The sequence below is a fragment of the Vigna unguiculata genome, chromosome 2 (assembly GCF_004118075.2).
Source record: "Vigna unguiculata cultivar IT97K-499-35 chromosome 2, ASM411807v1, whole genome shotgun sequence".
Lineage (NCBI taxonomy): Eukaryota > Viridiplantae > Streptophyta > Magnoliopsida > Fabales > Fabaceae > Vigna > Vigna unguiculata.
Window position 1 is genome coordinate 26,357,030 of NC_040280.1, and position 12,586 is coordinate 26,369,615.

Genomic DNA, 12,586 nt, shown 5'->3' on the forward strand with positions numbered 1-12,586 from the left:
AAACATGGAAAGTTTTATCATAAAATAAATAAATAAATAAATAATTTTTTTTAAAAAAAAAGTGGACCGGCCCGCGGACCCGCGGGCCAACCTTTATGCGGGACGAGCCAGAGTATGCGGCCCGCATAAAATGTGCGGGCCGGGCCGGGCCGGTCCGCAGTGTGCGGGCCTTATGCAGGGCGAGACTAAACGGGGCGGGCCGACCCGTATTGCCACTCCTACTTGGGGTTACTGGTAATCACTATTTGGTCTCTGAACCACTCATTTGTGAAAAAAGTGCTCACATTTTTCCTGCTTCCTCCGGCATATCTTCAAATCTAAACTCATCAAATTAAGAAAATGAATTATAGAATGCCAAATGGTTGTGAAAATTGATCTCTAGATTGTTGAATCTGTCAAACTTTTTGTCATTGTAAATGGTGTGTCTGTATTTCATCATTTAAATATGAATGTTGTTTCAAGAGAAACTGTCAATGTACAATGAAATGTTACATACGAATTTTGAAATATGATATGTATATCTATATTTTAAAAACAATGCCAGAATTTTTAAAATGTAAACTTAAGTTATCTATATCTATTTATTAATATAGTTTTCTAAAATTCCACATTTAATTCAGATTTAAAAACTTGATTCTGTATTATTATTACCGATTACAGATCCCTAATGTGTGTATGTAACTTTTAAACATGTGTGATAATATTATAATGTTGTTAAGTTAATATATGTATTAAAATTATATTTATTAAAAAGAAAGTGAAATATATCATAACAGATAAAATAATTTATTGATAAATAAAGAATAAGAGAAGAAACAGAGACATCTGATCTTATAAAAAAATTATAAAAGTAATGGTCAAATTTTAAAAATTTAATAAATTATTATATTTAAAAGATAAAATTGGTATTTTGAAGATTGGAAAAAAGGGAAAATCCTTTTATATATATGTTATAGATTATTATTGTTATTATTATTATTAGTTTTGTCGTGGATTGTGAACTAAGCATCAAGCATCGGTTTTGGGGTTGACATCACTGTTTGAACGAACGAACGAACAAGCGAATCTAACCACTCCATTTGGTGTTTTAGAAGTTGTGGGACTTGTTGCAGAGTGTGGATTCATTTCAATGGCGAGCGTTGGAGTTGGAGGGGGTTTGGGGGGTGATATATGGAAGTCCCATGTGTCCATGGCGATGGTGCAGCTTTTCAATGGTGGCTACCATGTCATCACCAAAGTGGCCCTTAATGTTGGTATCAACCAGTTAGTGTTCTGCGTATTCCGCGATCTCATTGCCCTTTCCATCCTCGCACCCCTTGCTTATATCCGTGAAAAGTATGCTCCTTTCTTTCTTTCAAATCACCCACATTCAAAAATGTGCTTGCAATGTTTCTCAAAACCTATGAATATGCTCCCTTTTGTTCTGTTGTTTCCCTCTGTTGGATTCGATTTAAATGGATTCCTCCCTCACACTTTGGCCTTTTTGTTTTCTAAGTTTATTTGTTATATTTATTGGTCCACCTTCTAAAAGGGTTGAGTATTTCAGATACATTTCCATTTGGTTATTGGATACTTAGATCGGTTAAGTTTGGATGCTTAAGCACATTTGTTTGTTCTGCAATTGGGAGGGTTGGTGATGTCTGCAACACTCTGATTGTCTGCATGTGCTTGATACAGCTTAGGGGAACTGGGCTATGTGCTATAAAAATATTTTTCTGATGTATGCTTTTTAAACCGTTGGAGTGTTTGGAATGTAGGTAACTCTAGTTGTATGACAATTTCCGTTCATGTTCATTGATATCTGGACCTTTCTGCCTGATAATTTTGAGCATGCTTAATATTTAAGTAATATTATCTTATAGCTCATACTTTCGTTTGCATTGTTTTGAGGGTTATAATTATATTCTAAAATATGGTTTTAACATTTTATGTGTATTTGTGGACAATGATTCCGGAGTTGCTACATTTAACATTTAACCGTGCTTCACATTCATTCTTTAGATGTAACATTTTAACTTGCTACATTTTTGTTCCCTCTTATGTCTTGTTATTATTCCTTTTCTTTCTATTCAATGGATATCTTGATCATACCATGATGTTGGACTGTAGACGGATTCGACCACCCACTACTAAGAACCTACTGGTGTCATTCTTCTTTCTTGGATTAACTGGGTTAGGCTCTTGATACTATTTATTTCCCACTTCCAGTATATATAAAACATACAGTGCTTTATTGATGTATTCTTGATTCATGATCAGGATATTTGGCAACCAACTTTTGTTTCTTATTGGTTTAAGCTATACTAATCCAACTTATGCTGCTGCCATACAACCGTCTATTCCAGTCTTTACCTTTATATTGGCTGTGATGATGGGGTCAGTTTCATTTCACCAGTATCACTTATCCATTTCAATTTGTATGTGTGTATCCTATTACTCAAACACAACTGCACACTCTCACTTTTACTTCATATGTTTTACAATAGTACACTAAAGCAGATAACCAGGTCACTGAATTATGTTTATCTGTACAAACAAACCTTTTCATGCAGTACAGAAAGAGTGAATTTAGTCACATATGATGGTCTGGCTAAAGTTGGAGGAACCATCATCTGTGTTTCTGGTGCTGTAGTGATGGTTTTGTATCGAGGTCCAGCTTTGATAGGATATGCTGATATCAATCTTGCTACACAAAATGAAATAAGTGCCAGAGGTCAGCCAGAGCCATCTGGATGGCTAATTGGTAGTTTACAAGACTTCGGGTTAGACCATTTTCATCTTGGGGTTCTGTGTTTGATAGGGAATTGCATTTGTATGGCTGCGTTTCTAGCCATTCAGGTATTATCTTTTTTTGTCATATGCATAGGTGACTGTTGAATAAATTTAGTGATCAATGACATATCTTGCCTGTTACCCTTTTACCAAGTCCCAACTTCTCTGTGCACTCTTCACCTGGGAGGCTGAGATGAATCTATATGCTCTTGCATTTTAGGAATCTTCATTTCCACTCAAATCCCAATTTCTTGATGCTTACGATACTTGGTCAATTCTCAACATTCCAACTTCTTTTCGTGTCTCATATGATTTAGGATAGTTGTGATTTGGATAATTGCTTCTGTTGCAATCATTTCTTGCATGTCCTAATTCTTTCTATGAACATGGTTCTCTTCCCTATAACTATCTTCTTCAAGTTTGGAGATATATCAGAGTAAGGTCCCCTAGTTTTTGGTCAAGTGTTTTCTGAATTATGGATAAACTTGAAAGAATTAATATGAAAGAAAGAGATTTTATTCAATTGATTCATTTGAAACAATACATGAACTTCTATATAGAGAGAACTCAAGCCCTAAAGTAATAATTACATGAGATTTCTAGAACCTTCTAACAACTTCTACCAGTACATTTAATATCCTATCAACAACTTTCACTATTGCATTTAATATCTAACTACCAACACTCCCCCTCAAGCTGGTGAATAGATATCTATCATTCCCAACTTGCATGCGAGATCATGAAATTGCTCAGTAGGAAGACCTTTTATAAATATATCTGCCAACTGAGGTCCAATTGGGAAATAGGAACTAGTGATAAGGCCACTATTCAATTTCTCTTCAATAAAGTGTCGATTTATCTCTATGTGTTTGGTCCTATCATGCTGAATTGCATTGTTTAGCAATGTTAATATCCAACTTGTTATCACAATAAAGGATCATTGGTTCTTGACATGTCACTTTAAGATCATTTAGAATAATTCTCATCTATAACAATTCATACACCCCTTGTGCCATAGCTCGGAATGCCTCTGCACTAGACCTTGTAATAACATTTTGTTTCTTACTTCTCCAAGTCACCAAATTTCCTCCCAAGGACATGCAATATCCTGAGGTGGACTTCCTATCTATAACAGAACCTACATAATCTGCATCATACACTTCCATTTTTAATTTTTCATCTCTCTTAAACAATAATCCCCTTCCTGGACTTGTCTTCAAATATTGAAGGATTTGTTTACAGCTTGTAAATGTCTCTCCCTTGGATCATGCATGAACTGACTAACGACACTCACAACATAAGCTATGTCTGGTCTAGTGTGAGCTAAGTAAATGAGCTTCCCAACAAGTCTTTGATATTAGCCTTTGTTCACAGTAGAACTGCCTTCATCACTCCCAATTCTATGGTTTTGTTCTATAGGAACTTGAGTGGTCTTGCAATCAATCATACCTGTTTCTTTAAGAAGATCAGCAACATACTTTCTTTGTGAGATAAAGATGTCTTTCTTCGAGTAAGCTACTTTTATCCCAAGGAAGTACTTCAATTTTCCTAGATCTTTTATTTCAAATTGGATAGCAAGCTTTTCTTTTAAGACTTGTTTCTCATGTTCACCATCTCCTGCAACAATCATATCATCAACATACACCAAGAGTAGTGTAAGTTTACCTTTTGGAGAATGTTTGATAAACAGGGTATGGTCACTTTGACTTTGTTGATTCCCCATGGAAATCATAACCTGACTGAATCTACCAAACCAAACACAATGTGACTGCTTGAGCCCATACTTTCTTCAACATACATACTCTATTCTCTTATATAGGTCTAAAACCTGTGGGAATTTCCACATATACTTCTTCCTCTAATTGACCATGCAAGAAAGTATTTTTTAGATCAAATTGTTGCAATTCCCAACCAAAATAAGTTGTCAATGAGATAATGATTTTAACTGTATTCATCGTTGCCACTGGAGCAAATGTCTCCTCATAATTAATACCATAAGTCTAAGTAAATCCTTTAGCAACTAACCTTGTTTTGTAACGTTCTAATGTGCCATCAAATTTATACTTTACATTATAAACTCATATGCATCCAACTGCCTTTTTATGAAACCGACTCATTTAAATGAGTACATGTACTTCTATATATAGAGAACTCAAACCCTAAAGTAACAATTACATGTGATCTCTAGAACCTTCTAACAACTCATTACAATTTCTACTAATATATTTAACATCCTACTAACAACTTTCACTATTGCATTTAATATCCAACTACCAACAAATAGCATAATTTCTTCCCTCCCTCTCCTCAATCCTCCTGTACTGAAACATTCTTAATAAGTTTACTTAGATTAGATTGGATGACTTCTTCATGCTTGTCATGCATATTAGCACCAGGTCATTGACTCATTACTCATTCCAAATTTCTTCATTGATCAAATTAGTAGTACTGATTCTTAAACTTAACCGATTAATTTGTTGTGATCTTAGGTTTTTTAACATTATTGGTGTTTTTAAATTGTTACCTTTAATTGCTTTCAGGCACCAGTATTAAAAAAATATCAGGCAAACATATCGGTCACAGCATTTTCATACTTCTTCGGAGCTTCACTGATGGTTATAGTGTCATTATTCATGAATTACGAGGCAAATGACTGGACTTTGACATCATCAGAAATCCTTGCTGTTATGTATGCTGTGAGTCACTAGAACTTTTAACCAATCCAGTCTGAAGAACTTTTTTTGGTTATTAATGATACTTTTAAATTATTGGAGTTGTCTTCCAAAATTCGCCCTTTTATTTTTTGCATTCTTCCACTCAACACATCAGACTATGTTAGGCAGGGAAGTGATGAGAGAGGGGTTAGAAAGTGTATCACAGAAACAAATTCAAAAATAGAAGCAGTTAAGTAGTTAGTTATTATGGGGGATGGGACTTTCTAAGAAGGTCTATATATTCTTATCCTGCGGGATCTTGAGATGAGAAGGTTTTTCGATGCTGTGACAGGGAATGCTCTATGTAAAAGGAAGAATTTTCCTTCGTAAGCAAATACCTAAGTTTTGAGTTGATAATTGTTAAATAATACAGAAAAGGGGTCTTTTTCTACGTTTTCTCTGTCTTGTTTTGTCTTTGCTATAGAAGGCACGAAACAGGCTATCAATTATTGCCTGTTGTTTGCTTGGTAAGTGGAAGCATTCTCGCTTGTTGAAGTGGAGTCAATGTAATGTAATGTTCTTACTTTGTTAATAATCAAAGTTGTCCAAGTTTTGCTGCACTACTATGAGTATAATGAAAATCAGAAAATTTTGGAACAAAAGGTTGTTTCTTACATGTGATCAGAGGGAGCATTAATCTTCTTACAGATGATTTTCAAAATTACAAGAGTATATAAAGATTTATTTTTATCTGTTAGTTATGGGTGCCTTGAAATTCTAACAATGTTCTCCTCTAGCTTGCCAGATGCAAGTGGTTTTACGAGTTTATCATAGTTTTGGCTTTTCACTCTGGATTACATTAGTGTAAAAGCTTTTTTAGCTATTTTTGTGAATTATTTGGTGTTACTGTCACCTTCAAAGAACAGGTCTTGATGCTTATTCCATGTTGCATTTGATGATTGATGAAGTATTCCTCAATATAATTTTTTCTTTTACTTTTTCTATTAGTAAAAGACTTTAGGAAGTTTACACATGTGTTCATATTTTGATAAATCATGTTAAAAATCTATCTTCTTGACATCTCGTACACTTGATTTTGGCTCAAAGGTGATGACAACTAAAAGCAGTGAGAGTATTTTCTTATGAAGGCTGAAAAGATCGAAGTATCCATGTTCGTACAAATATTTTGGTAGATTTTTTAGCATATATTTTCCTTATCTGTTCAGGGAACTGTTGCATCTGCCCTTAACTATGGACTCATTACATGGTGCAACAAAATCTTGGGGCCAGCCATGGTTTCCCTTTACAATCCTCTTCAACCTGCGTTTTCAGCCATCCTCTCCCAAATTTTCCTTGGAAGTCCAATTTACTTGGGAAGGTAAAGCTCCTTTTTATTTCCAGTTGTTGATGTATTCTGTTCTAACTTGAAGGTATCGTTCTTTAGCATGACGGTTTTAAATTAAAATTTAGAAGTTTCTTATTATTCTATTTCAACATGCATGTGACGACAGCATCATAGGAGGTTCTTTTATCATTACCGGTCTATATTTAGTTACCTGGGCATCATTTAAAGAAAAACGAGCATCTCTTGGAGTTGGAGTAGCTAGCCCTTCTTCCTCTTGGGTCTCTGAACCACTTGTTCACGACAGAAGTTCACTCCAGAAAGGCCACGCTTTTTCTGGGTCCTCCTCCGTTTCCCCCAAAACCTTTTCAGATTAAGGAGATGAGTTATTAAATGCCAATCAATTGTAGAAATTGGTCTCGTGGTTCAAAATTCTGTTACTGTTACAATTTTGTTAGATGTATTTCCTGACAAACTGTCAATGCTGTCATGTTATACCTGAATTTTGAAATCCAATGGCTTGTATCTGAATTTGGTGAGCAATTTTGAAATGGAATATATTCCTTCTCTTCCTGGAACTGTAATATTAACCCCAAAGAAAGGTGAATTTTGTAAAACTTATTGGCAACACTGTGATCAGTGCAAATATGGAACAGTTTGGCCCACTTCTATTGTTTATACTTTAACGTAGTACTACAAAACAAAAGTTTAATGATTATAAAATTTAACAAGCTTATTCTTGATCGATAACCGTGTAAAACTTGTTTACATAATAGGTACCCTATTTTCTACTCGACAGATTCTTTAGGTTGTTTTGTTTTGCAGCAAAAAGGGTTGATTCCATTGGTGAATGATTATATTAGGCACAATAACATAGGAAAATGTCATATTAGGATTGTGGAAGTGAGTGGAGAGTATATGTTACTGAAAGTGAAATGGGACAACATGTGTGGATGTCATTAGTTGAATATTCTCTTCCTTTTCTGTTTTCCCCTCTGAAATCTACCTTCTTCATACATTGTATTATGCTGATTTCAGTCTTTAATAAACTACATTGATAAGAACAGAGGTTAATGCTATTTGTAGAATTATATAATACTCTATTGTATAGTTTTTGTTTGTCCAGGGATAATCATAATATGCAGCCCTATACTCAGCTTTTCCTAACTGACTTTAAGCAACTTTAAATTCGCAATCTAGCAAAGTTCTGCATTTGTTATCTGATAATTAAATTTTAAGTACACTGATTAAGGGTTTAATTTTTAATTGTAAGCATAAAAAAAACACATTTCAGTGATTTCTGTGTCTTAAAGAAATAGTTCCGACTATAGACTAAAACATGCTCTCTGTGTTTGTATATAGAAAAGTAACTTTAAATTCGGATAATATGCTATAGTATACAAGGAGTTTGATTTTATTTTAAGAATTCCCACCAATAATATTTTGTCAAATCCAAATTCAGATATTATCAGAGTAAATCTCTAAATTTGCTTTTGAATAATGTAAAGGCCATCGCTCCTAAGAATTATGAGGAATGATCATGTTAGTTTTTGGAGAATTAATTTAAAAAAAATATATCTTATAGTCAAATAAATCTAAATCAATCTCTCAATTATCTTTTTACTAACTTTTATTCTCAAACTTACATTTGGATAAAAATGTTCCATATATATATATATATATATATATATATATATGTATATGTATAAAAATAATTTAGAAACATACAAGGATAACAAGTATTTTGAATATTTATTGTTATTACTATTATTATTATTATTCAAAAAATTTATAAAATTTGACCAATTTTATGTACATATAATTACGCTTGATAAAAAAACACGTTTACATAAGGATTAATGGTGTGAAGATGAGTATATCTTGTAATACTGTGAATCGTTTTTCTTTGTAGTTTAGATAATCAGCATTCTCAGGTATTTTAATTAATATATATTTTTAACTAATATTAAACATTCCAAGATATTCTTACAATTTATGAGATAGTCGTTCGTGCATTACAGTCAAAATATCATGAAATATTAAAAAAAGTGTTATTACTTTATGATTGAAACAATATATTCTATTTTAAATTAATTTTTCTAATTCCTGCCTTCATAGATTCTATGTTTATTGACTTCTTTAAATTCTGATGTCAAGTTTTAATAAAAGCATTTTAGAAAATACAGTAATATGTTTAAACGGATTTAATAAATTTAAAAACATTAACTAACTTTCTTAATTAACACAAAAAGTTAATTAGTTTTATTTGCATTTAAACATAGAAGTACTGCTTTTCATACAAATCTGACTGATCAGTATCCGAGAAAAGAAAAGAAGGTTGTCGTTAAAATTTAAAAATTACATTACACAACAAAACACGTAACAAATTCATAAGCAATAACTAATTTTTTTCATTTTTAATAAAAAAATAGTATTTTAATAATTCATGTCACCATTATTTCCCCTCTCTTATGTCCAAATTTCAGCGCTCACAGTGTTTGTTTGTAATGGATGCGCATTGTGGCAGTTTAGCCTCTGAAAACTCCGTCTTGCTGGTTCCTATGGATCAAGAAGACGACGCAACCCATTCACATTCTTTTGGTTCTTTTTCTTTCCTAACCTTTGCGCTCTAATCTGAATCTACCGGATCCAGATCCACCCATCTCTGAAAAATGGTAATCAACCCAAACCCTTCTTAGCCCTAAAATCCCAATTCCCGAAATGCCATGTTTTCTTCATCCCCCACCTAACCCCACTTCTCTAATCCTTCTGGGTATTCCCCAATTCGCAAAAAGACATGGTCTTTGCTAGAATCGCTTCACTTGTCTCCACCAAATTCCCCAATTCAAAGTCTTCCCCTTCTCTATCCAACAACATCCGAATCTCTTCCTCTCTCCAGGACCTCTCCTCGTACCGCCATGTTGACGCCACGCTACCCCTTCACAAGCTTCCAACACCCTCCTCTTCCTCGCGCCGCAGATGCCTCAAAGTCGCACTCTTCCTCGCATCGTTCTTCCTCCTAACGTACCTCGTCTTCTTCCTCCTTTACTCCTATTGGAACCATGGCTCCGGCAAGTACTACGTTGTACTCGATTGCGGCAGCACCGGCACGCGCGTTTTTGTCTACCACGCTTCCGTTCGGTTCCAACGTCGTAGCAATCTTCCAATTGTTGTTGACTCCTTGAGGAATAGCTTGCAAAAGAAGCCTAGTGGTCGTGCCTATGATCGAGTGGAGACCGAGCCTGGAATTGATAAACTAGTGCGCAACGTGACTGGGTTGCAGAAGGCGTTGAAGCCGTTGCTTAGGTGGGCCAAGAAGAAGATTCCACTTCATGCTCATAAGTCTACTTCGTTGTTTCTCTGTGCCACTGCTGGGGTGAGGAGGCTTCCGGTTATTGATTCTATGTGGCTGTTAGATAATGCTTGGACTGTGCTTAAAAACTCTCCCTTTATTTGTGAGAGGGATTGGGTTAGGATTATCTCAGGCCCCGAGGAGGCTTATTTTGGGTGGATTGCCCTTAATTATGATAGTGGCATTTTGGGGGCTAGGCCTAGGAAGGCTACTTATGGGGCACTTGACTTGGGTGGTTCTTCCTTGCAGGTCACGTTTGAGAGTGACCAACAGATGAATAATGATACTAGTTTGTATGTTAGCATTGGATCTGTGAGACATCATCTCACTGCATATTCCCTCCCGGGTTACGGTCTGAATGAGGCGTTTGGTAAGTCTGTGGACTATCTATATAGGAAAGAGTTTGCTTTAGGTAATGTTGTTGTAGGTAGTGGTGGAAATATTGAGTTGAAACATCCTTGCTTGCAGGATGGGTATAAGGATGAATACTTTTGTTCTCGTTGTTCATCTAATAACAAAGGTGGGAAAGAATTGAGTGGGGGTGGAGGGTTGGGAACTTCATTAGTGCTTGTTGGTGCTCCTAATTGGAAGGAGTGCAGTGCACTAGCGAAAGTTGCTGTAAATTTGTCTGAATGGTATGATCTTGGCGCAGGGCTTGATTGTGCAGCGCAGCCTTGTGCATTGCGTGACAGTATGCCTCGCCCCTATGGACATTTTTATGTGATTTCTGGATTTTATGTTGTATTTAGGTTTTTCAACTTGACTTCTGAGGCCACTCTTGATGATGTGTTGGCAAAGGGTAAGGATTTTTGTGAAAAGAGATGGGATGTTGCAAAGACAAGTGTTGCTCCGCAACCCTTTATTGATCAGTATTGCTTTAGGGCACCCTACATTACCTCTTTGCTGAGGGAGGGTTTGCACATTAATGATAATCAGGTAAGTGTTGGCTCCGGAAGTATCACTTGGACACTTGGGGTTGCCTTGTTGGAAGCTGGAAAGGCATTCTCCACTAGATTTGGGATTCGTGACTTGGAGTTGTTCCGGTTCAAGATAAATCCTCTTGCTTTTGTGCCTATTCTGTTGGTTTCTTTTATTCTACTTCTTTGTGCTTTATCATGTATTGGCAACTGGATGCCAAGGTTTGTCCGGAGGCAATATCTTCCCATTTCCAGGCTTAACAGTGTTTCTGGGGCTTCTGTTCTTAACATGCAATCTCCTTTTCGGTTCCAGCATTGGAGTCCAGTGAACTCTGGTAAACTATTTATTTATGCAAATGACGATCACCACTAGTCCAAAAACTTGATAGATCTAACTGTTCTGTTCAAAATTTTTCTAAGGAGCATAGAAAGTCTGTTTTTGTTGTCCTTTTAGTTTATACTACTAATTATAAAATGTATGGTATGATGGCAACGTTCATTTGTATATCTTGGATGCCACTGCAACTTGTTTTGGCCATGTTTTCAGCAATTGTCAAAGCTTGCTGTTGTCACAAATGTGCATGCAATCATTTTAGAGTTAACCTCAATTCAATTTACACCTATGATACTGCAGGGGATGGAAGGTCAAAGATGCCACTGAGCCCAAAAATTACAGATTCACAACAAAGTCCGTTTGGTCTGGGGCATGGGCTTGATGACAACAATGGTGGCATCGAGCTTATGAAGTCTTCATCGTACCCATCAGCTAGTAATGTCTCACACAGTTATTCCTCAAACAGTTTAGGGCAGATGCAATTTGAGAATAGCAACATGGGTGCCTTCTGGTCCTCCTACAGGAGTCAGATGCATCTGCAGAGTAGGCGATCGCAGTCTCGAGAAGACCTCAATTCCTCATTGGCTGAAGTTCAAAATTTCAAGAGTTAGGAAATCAACTTCTGAAAACATTGGTATGATTTCGAAAATTTCATCCTTTTAAAACGTCATTGTTTCCTTTGAGTTTTGCTTTATCAAATTTTCCCAGGGATTCTTCTCTGTAACATACTAACATCTGTAAGTAAATACATATTTTTTGTTGAATATTCTTTCTGTATTTAATCAAGATTTCCACACATTTCCCCCCAGTTTGTAAATTTTAGGCTGCCTTGTACATAGCCACAAATTTCATGGATGGTTGATTATGAGTTGTAGGAGAATTAAATGGCATACCAAGAATGATTTTTTCTGCGCATTGAGTCGCAGCATCAATTCATTTTGTGACTGTTCCTATACCATTCTTTGAACTCGTTAACAGCTACTACCATAGACAATTTCTAGTTTCGTAACTGGTGACTGATGACTTGTGAACATCACAGAGAAGTTGTAACATCAAATAAGCTACTGAATTGACTTAACGCGTTGCAAGTTGCAACTTTGCAAGTTACTTACTGGCTTCAGAAAAGAGGGAAAAAATTAGATACAGTATCTCAGGTACTATTAAATCTATTCCCATATTAGATTTGGAATTGAACCTTGATAATATGTGATGATA

The 12,586-nt window shown here is 35.5% G+C and overlaps 2 protein-coding genes across 3 annotated transcripts; both read left to right on the plus strand.

The window, feature by feature from the left end:
* Positions 1 to 994: 994 nt before the first annotated feature.
* On the plus strand, positions 995 to 7,433 carry LOC114167741 (WAT1-related protein At4g19185-like). 2 transcript variants are annotated; one of them, XM_028052810.1, is made up of 7 exons: positions 995 to 1,335; positions 2,110 to 2,172; positions 2,260 to 2,376; positions 2,553 to 2,838; positions 5,313 to 5,468; positions 6,653 to 6,804; positions 6,938 to 7,433. In XM_028052810.1, the coding sequence occupies exons 1-7, from the start codon at positions 1,130 to 1,132 to the stop codon at positions 7,143 to 7,145; spliced, it is 1,188 nt and encodes a 395-aa protein (XP_027908611.1). In that variant the 5' UTR covers positions 995 to 1,129; the 3' UTR covers positions 7,146 to 7,433. The 2 variants fall into 2 exon arrangements, with proteins under 2 accessions (XP_027908611.1, XP_027908612.1); XM_028052811.1 differs by lacking the exon at positions 6,938 to 7,433 and having other exon boundaries at positions 6,534 to 6,802.
* A 1,816-nt stretch (positions 7,434 to 9,249) lies between these two features.
* Positions 9,250 to 12,153, plus strand: LOC114173595 (probable apyrase 7). Its single transcript, XM_028058083.1, has 2 exons — positions 9,250 to 11,372; positions 11,672 to 12,153. The coding sequence occupies exons 1-2, from the start codon at positions 9,566 to 9,568 to the stop codon at positions 11,980 to 11,982; spliced, it is 2,118 nt and encodes a 705-aa protein (XP_027913884.1). The 5' UTR covers positions 9,250 to 9,565; the 3' UTR covers positions 11,983 to 12,153.
* The last annotated feature ends 433 nt before the right edge of the window (positions 12,154 to 12,586 follow it).

Coding starts and splice junctions, on each gene's coding strand:
- LOC114167741 (XM_028052810.1), top strand. CDS start 1,130: ATGGCGAGCGTTGGAGTTGGAGGGGGTTTGGGGGGTGATATATGGAAG. Junction 1,336..2,109: donor CTTGCTTATATCCGTGAAAA/GTATGCTCCTTT, acceptor GTTGGACTGTAG/ACGGATTCGACCACCCACTA. Junction 2,377..2,552: donor ATATTGGCTGTGATGATGGG/GTCAGTTTCATT, acceptor CTTTTCATGCAG/TACAGAAAGAGTGAATTTAG.
- LOC114173595 (XM_028058083.1), top strand. CDS start 9,566: ATGGTCTTTGCTAGAATCGCTTCACTTGTCTCCACCAAATTCCCCAAT. Junction 11,373..11,671: donor TTGGAGTCCAGTGAACTCTG/GTAAACTATTTA, acceptor ATGATACTGCAG/GGGATGGAAGGTCAAAGATG.